This window comes from Lolium rigidum, chromosome 3 (assembly GCF_022539505.1).
Source record: "Lolium rigidum isolate FL_2022 chromosome 3, APGP_CSIRO_Lrig_0.1, whole genome shotgun sequence".
Taxonomy (NCBI): Eukaryota; Viridiplantae; Streptophyta; class Magnoliopsida; order Poales; family Poaceae; genus Lolium; species Lolium rigidum.
Window position 1 is genome coordinate 359,919,385 of NC_061510.1, and position 7,517 is coordinate 359,926,901.

Below are 7,517 nucleotides of genomic sequence, written 5' to 3' on the forward strand. Positions count from 1 at the left end.
CCAAAGGCAGGTGTGTACTGTACTGGGCTCCCAGCTTTTCCTCTCCCTCCCCATCTCCTTCTCTCTAATGATATCTTAAGAGAGAGATCGACTGAGACTGAGAGGCCGAGAGAGAGAGAAAAGGCTAGCAGCTCAAGGCAAGGCAAGGCAGGTGGTGCCCTTCTCCTTCCCCAAACCCTTTTCCTCTTTCTCTCCGCCCAAGAACTTCACCTCAACCTCAATCCGTCTCCTTTTGCGCAGGAGCTCGGGGAGAGTGTGGCCGGGAGAGCTTGATCGCTGCACCACGACATCACTAGAGATAACAACCCCTTCCTTCTCTCCTATGGAGGACATCGCCCAGCACTTTGGGCTTGGAGCCAGCGGCCACGGCCACCAGCACCATCACAACCAGCTCCCATGGGGGTCTTCGCCGCTCAGCGCCGTCGTCGCACCACCTCCGCCGCCGCCGCAGCAGCAGCAACAGTCTGGCGGCTATCTGGCGCACAGCCCGCTCTCCCTGAACACGGCGCCGTCCGGTGGAAACCACGGCGGCGGCGGAAACCCGGTGCTGCAGCTGGCCAACGGCAGCCTCCTGGAGGCGTGCGCAAAGGCGGCTAAGGAGCCGTCGTCGTCGTCGTCCTACGGCGTCGACGTGGACGCCATCAAGGCCAAGATCATCTCCCACCCCCACTACTCATCCCTCCTCGCCGCCTACCTCGATTGCCAAAAGGCAAGTGATAGTTCTACTGCTGGTCTACTACTAGTAACGCTGACAGTAGCACTGCTGCACAAGAAGTTTCTCTTCTACATCTCATGTAAAAAATCGAGCATGCGCTTTGCTTGCCTTTTGATAGAAGCTACAGTACATCAAGTGCATGTTAATATGTTATTCGTAAGCTTGGGCTGAGCCGTCCTGGTTGTAGGTGGGGGCGCCGCCGGATGTGTCGGCGAGGCTGACAGCGGTGGCGCAGGACCTGGAGCTGAGGCAGCGCACGGCGCTCGGCAACCTCGGCGCCGCGACGGAGCCCGAGCTGGATCAGTTCATGGTTGAGCTCCCTGGCCGATCTTGGAATAAACATTTTCCTTTAATGTTCTTCTTGGCATGGCTTCTACTTTACTACTTACCAATGGCGATTCTTGTGCTCGTGTATGTGTGTGATCCAGGAGGCGTACCATGAGATGTTGGTCAAGTACCGGGAGGAGCTGACCAGGCCGCTGCAGGAAGCAATGGAGTTCCTGAGGAGGGTGGAGACACAGGTCAACTCGCTCTCCATCTCCGGCAGATCGCTGCGTATCCTGTCCTCCGGTAAAGAAACCAATCCGTGCAGCCATCCACGCATCAATCCATCCATAATTTTTGCTTGCATCCATCCGGTAGTAGAATTCCTGCAAGTGTTCGTCCATGATCTCCTCCCCCATCTCTTCTTCCTTCTTCTTCCATCTTCCCGTTTCCTCTATATTTACTGGTTGCATAGTATGGTAAAAAGTGTTTCTTTTTTATTGCGTGAACGAAAAAAAATCCATAAAAATCATTTTGTCGTGCATTGTATGATTGTGCATGCATGTGCACAACTGTGCGCACGAATGGGTTGCTTGCTTGTCTGCGCTCTTGATGTTCTAGTGTCGCGGCATTCCTGATCAGGGTTTTCCACAAAAAGATTCTTTCCCCCGGCTGGCCGCTTGCTCTTCCTGAAGAAGCATACGTTTAGATTCTTCAACCTGGACATCCATGGATCTTTTCTTCTGCTGGAAGCCTGGAAAGGAATAGTCGTCCTCTCCTCACACACGCACATCATCAGGGCTGAGCTACATCTGTTTTCCTCCCCTTGATTCGCACCTTCTCATCTCCTCAATCATTCCCAGTAATCAGCAACTGCAGAAATTTAGTTAAATCTTCTAGATCCATGAGTAGGTGTGGTCTCCGAATATAAGGCCGATTCCCTTTCGGGAGGAACATATGCATGTGACTCTGAGTGGTTCTTGCTTCAGCCATCTTTTCCCCATGCATGATGGAAACCCAGCCTTCTTCTAGGGTTTTGGGGAAGGGCCGGAGGTAGCACTGTGCAACCCAACAGTGCAAGGCCGAGGAGTCCCACTGCCGTATGTCAGTGGAGCAAGTACATGCACACACATGTTGTGTTAATGGAGGAGAGTGAGAGGGGAGAGAGAGAGAGAGAGAGAAAACAGGCTCATCTCATCCCCCATCTGTCACGCAAGCCAGAACAACATTCTTGTCATCTTTCTCCCCCTCAAGAAATCTATGTAGCTACCTCTTGTCCTAGAATCTCTTGTTCTGGGTCGTGGTCTTTGCTCGTTTTATAATGTGATGCACACACATCTCAGGTGTGTCGAGACGAACACGATGCCAGAGGCCTTTCTAATCACTATCACGAGGCTATAGTGACTGGTACTTGTAGTACTACACACACAGCTGTTCAGTGCTCTCGGTAGTTTTCACTTGGGTCAGGGCCGGGCTGCACCTGCACTGCTGCCACACGATCTCTTCATTATTGGAGCATGTCGTGCAGGGATGAAACTAGCTAGCTAGCTGCCATCTGATGTGGTCATGTGGTAGAGAAACAGTGTAAGGTTTCTGTGAACCCTCATAGTCCAGGTCAATCTGGCGAAAAAATAATGAAGTGATAAAACATGTTTCACACATACTAGATGCATAGGTAGACAGATGAGTAAATAGCATATGAGGCTGGCTTTAGTTCTTTGTGTGTTCTGAGTTCTGACCAGTGCAGTGCCATGGACTGACTGACAGACTGGTCCGAGTGCCTCGAGAACCATAGAAACAGTTAAGCATCCCCATTATTTGATGTGAGATCTCCAGCAATCTATGCAGAACTATTCGGCCAATATTATATCCATGCTATATGATCTAGTGTAGCAGTATAGCTAGAGTACTAGTACTGGATATGTTGCTGTATTTTGTGACAGCCCTCTCTCTCATAAATAATGGCGGTCAAGATACATTGGATGCTTTCCGAGGCAAGTCCAAGTTCAACCCCGTCCACATTTTCAGACGTCAACTCACATTTCTTCTCAAGTTCAATTGTTCTTTGTCCTAGACTTCTTGGTAGACTACATCTCTACATGTGTTCTCTCTTTTCTTTCAGTTTTCTCTAGAGAAGACACATTTTGTTTTTGAGAAAACAAGTGAAAGATAATGAATGTTGCCTAATCTCACAAGTTAAAGTGGATATCATATTCGAAACAAGGGCAAAATGCTGGACTCGTAAACCTACTACATCTCCTATTAATAACAGTTCAAACGTATAGTTGGGTTGATCAGAAAACAACAATGCTTTTTCCTGATTGATGTTGCACATGTACTCCAAGATTCTTCGTTGCATGCATTCTTTCAAGGCCATGCAAAAGCAGGGGACACAGATATCACGAGTTTCCGTTTGTCTTGAGGTAAGGCCAAAAGAGATACTGAAACTTGCCTGGTAGTAAAAAGCAACCAAAAGAAAACAAAAGGATAAAGAAGCTGGCTGGAATGTCACTGGAAAAGACAATGCAACTGGAGAAAAAACATGCATGACTTGACGATTTGATACTTTCATCTGCATGTCATCATTAAAATATCGTTCATGTAGTCATCTGCATGACGGCATCTCATGGTTCCTGTGATCTCTTGACCGCAAGTTCAACCCCAAACTTCTTGGCAAATCCATGTTGATTTCCTTCTGTTATTATCTTAACAAGCTTCATGCTTTCCCACTACATACAATACCGTGCCCACTTATACTGCACTCTTCGATTTTCTTTCATAATGCATGTATGAGGTGCTAAAATGTTTATTCTTCCCAGTTTTGTTGAAAGGCTGAGTTGTTTGATAATACTTTCTGCAATAATAAGTTTATGCCAGGGCGTCTTGCCTAGAGATCTTTTACATTGTTCCTTATGTTGTTCTGGTTAGTAAATATTAACAAAGTAACACATCCTAATTTAACTAATATTCCAAGGAGCAATTCCATCTTACTTTCAAAAGCATAATTAACGGTTTCAGGCACAAGATGTGATCAACAATTCCTAACTCTCCTAATCTATACTTTTGTTCCCATGCAGGAATACAAGTACTTCATCTGAAGCGGCACATGTTTTAATTTTTTTTTATTGATGAAATGACCTCTGAAATGCACTGATAGAACTTATCTTTCTTTATGCAAATCTGATTAGTAATCAATAGTCTAATACCCATGAGTTTTAAGCTATCTCAGCATCTTATCTGTACATGTTCTTTTAGCATTTTCTGAGTAATGATTCCTCCATTTCTTGTTATCAACTAAGCATGCTTTCTCAAAGAAATTTACCCTAAGTTCCTAATTAGTACAGTATAGTACAATACGCATGAGAAATTGACTGCCTCTGAGCAAAGCTTGCTTAGCATGAGTGATATCCCATGCACCAACAAACAGAAATCTGAAAAAAAAGGATGACATTAGAAATAAATGTGACCACCTCTTTGTATGGTGGGATATGCACATGTACTTTCTTTGCACTAATGTATTTACAACTTAGTTTACTTATAAGTAATCAGTACAAATTACAAAATGCATCTAAGTTATATGTAATGAAAAATATTTTTGGTCCCAAATTTATTACACTATTTTCGTCTTGTCAATCGATATAATTTGACATATCGAAGGTAACAAATTCTTAAGATTGACTGCCTAAATTGGTAAATTTTACCACACAACTTCAACCCTCTACTCACTCGGGATGCAAACTGAATAGATAGTGAACAACAACCACCATATAACTAGGAAGTAATTTCAAAGAGAGGTGGCCCATTTTGCTACACCAGTTGGATCCTAATTACAGCATATATGTAAACATATGTTTGACTACCAAGGTATATTTCACTAATTATTTGAGCCTACAAATGCTTTCTAGCAGAATTAAATTGTAAAAAGTAAAAATAAACTTGAACACTTCTATTTGTTTCTTTTTTTATTTGTACCTCCAAATAGAGCAACTCTTATGAAGGGTACTTCAAGACATCTTATAAAGAAACTAGCTTTATAAGTTGTGTCCCTCTCTTTCAATTCTATTTTTTGAACTTGAATTATAAACTTATTTCTTACAAATTAAAATGAAAATCCATATATTTGTGCGGACCATATGAAGCTCGATTGTTCAAATGTCAATTCACATTTAACAAACCGTTATAAACTAGTTTTATCCTAAAATGATTAAAATATTTGAACTCTTATGTTTTCCCCTTCTATTAATTACATAGCTCCAAATGGACTTGTTACGCAACTCTTATGAATGGCACTTCAATTTTTTTTAATATATGACACTTTCAAATGTTTTAGCAAGAAACCAGCTTTGATCTGACGGTTCTCTCTTCCAACTATATTAGTTGAACTTATTTAACTTATGAACTTATTTCTTAAACTTTAAGATGGAAATCCGTATTCGTAAGAATGATAAACGCCCCACATTAGAAATGACATATATATCGAGTTATTTTTTGAGGGTGAACAGCAGGCGCTCTGCTTTTGCACTATAGGACAAGGACACAACTATAAACGATGATGATCTCGTCATGATCTTGCCAGTCCAAGGAGCTCCATATCAGCCTGAATCAAACTTGCAACGACCATGGCTGACGTTGGTAGATTTTTAAAAATAGGGTTATTGAGACATGATTATCTCATCTTCATACAAAATAAGCATAACATTGTTAATTAGATAGATCGTATAATGTAAAGAGAGAATAAGCATAACATTGCTAATTAAATAGATGAAGTACTGTAAACAGAGAGTATCCAGGGGGCACATTATGATGAATATCCATATTTGTAGAGGTTAATCAATGCTGCACGTTAGACATTGATGCATATATATTGAGTTTTGACACAGATTCTTCATACAGAATAAGCATTTTAAGTAAATATATAATTTATAGTAATGAGAAAGATTTCAAGGGGAAACCAGTCTGGTGAAGAATTGGAAAACAGTGGTGAAAACTCTGCGGAAACTATAACCTACAGTTTTAAAAAAATCCCAAATAAAAGGAGTTAGGAGGTTGATGTTCTAGAAACATGAAAATTCCAAGTTCAAACTTATATGTAGTAGCATATTCTGTTTTCTTGTATCCATGTCTGAATTTGCTTTTTGAATACTGCGAAATTAAATTTGAGTTTAAAGTTTAAACCTTACATGTTTATGTAACCGCACCTTCTGAAAGCATATATTATAAAAAAAACATTGAGCTTCTAAAGGTGTTTTTTACAGGTTTCTACCTTAAGGAGGTTTCGACCAGATATTTTTCTCAGAAATAAAGATGTAACTTACTTTTTCAGGGGTAAAAATGTAACTTGCTATTTCCCCAAGACTAAAGTCATGCGAGAGTAACTTTCCTGTAATGTCCCTATTCACATGTCAGTAGCTAGTTGATGTTTCACTAAATCTGTCATGTCATTCTCCTTTTCGTTCAAAACTATATGTTTATCCATTGAGGCTACTATGGTGGACAACTATTAATCTGGCTTCATGCCTTTCGTGCCACATATACTTGCAAAGCGTGTTTCTATAATCTACATTGATCTAACTATGTGAAATTGTGTCCATACCATGTAATTTACTTTATTTACTAACAACTTTCATTTCCTATGTGTAAATTAAGGCTCTTCTGAGGAAGATCAAGAAGGCAGTGGAGGAGAGACAGAGCTTCCTGAGATTGATGCCCATGGCGTGGACCAGGAACTCAAGCACCATCTCCTGAAGAAGTACAGTGGGTATCTGAGCTCCCTCAAGCAAGAGCTGTCAAAGAAGAAGAAGAAAGGGAAGCTTCCCAAGGATGCTCGCCAGCAGCTCCTTAGCTGGTGGGAGATGCACTACAAATGGCCTTACCCCTCGGTATACCAATGTTCCCAAGTTTCCATATTCGACACATTTTAGAGCTTACCTTTTCAATAAAAACATTCTCGGTTGTAGAATGTTCTATGCACCATAATGCAGCAAGTTTCTGTTTGTCTGTCAATCATACGATATGAACATGTGCACCGCTAACAAGTAGGAACTTACCATCTAGTTTCCCAACTTAACCATTTGCATCATTTAACAGGAGAGCCAGAAGGTGATGTTGGCCGAGTCAACGGGCCTCGACCTCAAGCAGATCAACAACTGGTTCATTAACCAAAGGAAGCGCCACTGGAAGCCATCCGACGAGCTGCAGTTCGTGATGATGGACAGCTACCACCCACATAACGCCGCCTTCTACATGGACGGCCACTTCGTCAATGATGGTGGCCTCTACAGGCTTGGGTAACTCTGCCAGCCCTTGTCTCAGAACTGTGACCTCGATCGTCTCCAATTGCCTGTGATCTGCTTTATGCTGGGGTTCTTGGGTCCAACAACCCAAGATAGTTAGCCTTTGTGTGCTGCATGCGCTGAAATGAGGCCACATGCTTATTTTTGTTTATCCCTACGTACCTACCTATACCATTTGTGTGTGGATTTGATCGTGTTTTGTGGTTTTATTGCTGTTGACTTGACCATATGGATCACTGCCTGTT

The 7,517-nt window shown here is 42.2% G+C and overlaps 1 protein-coding gene across 1 annotated transcript; it reads left to right on the top strand.

Annotated features, from left to right (window-relative positions):
* Window positions 1-322: 322 nt before the first annotated feature.
* LOC124700409 (homeobox protein KNOX3) lies at window positions 323-7,270 on the top strand. The gene is made up of 5 exons (XM_047232541.1): window positions 323-709; window positions 903-1,025; window positions 1,144-1,285; window positions 6,626-6,858; window positions 7,067-7,270. Exons 1-5 carry the CDS (start codon window positions 323-325, stop codon window positions 7,268-7,270), a joined length of 1,089 nt encoding a protein of 362 aa, XP_047088497.1.
* The last annotated feature ends 247 nt before the right edge of the window (window positions 7,271-7,517 follow it).

Bases quoted from the DNA above. Each gene is read 5' to 3' on its own strand.
- LOC124700409 (XM_047232541.1), top strand. From the start codon at position 323: ATGGAGGACATCGCCCAGCACTTTGGGCTTGGAGCCAGCGGCCACGGC. The intron at 710-902 runs GCAAGTGATAGT...TCCTGGTTGTAG, and splicing joins CCTACCTCGATTGCCAAAAG to GTGGGGGCGCCGCCGGATGT. The intron at 6,859-7,066 runs GTATACCAATGT...ATCATTTAACAG, and splicing joins ACAAATGGCCTTACCCCTCG to GAGAGCCAGAAGGTGATGTT.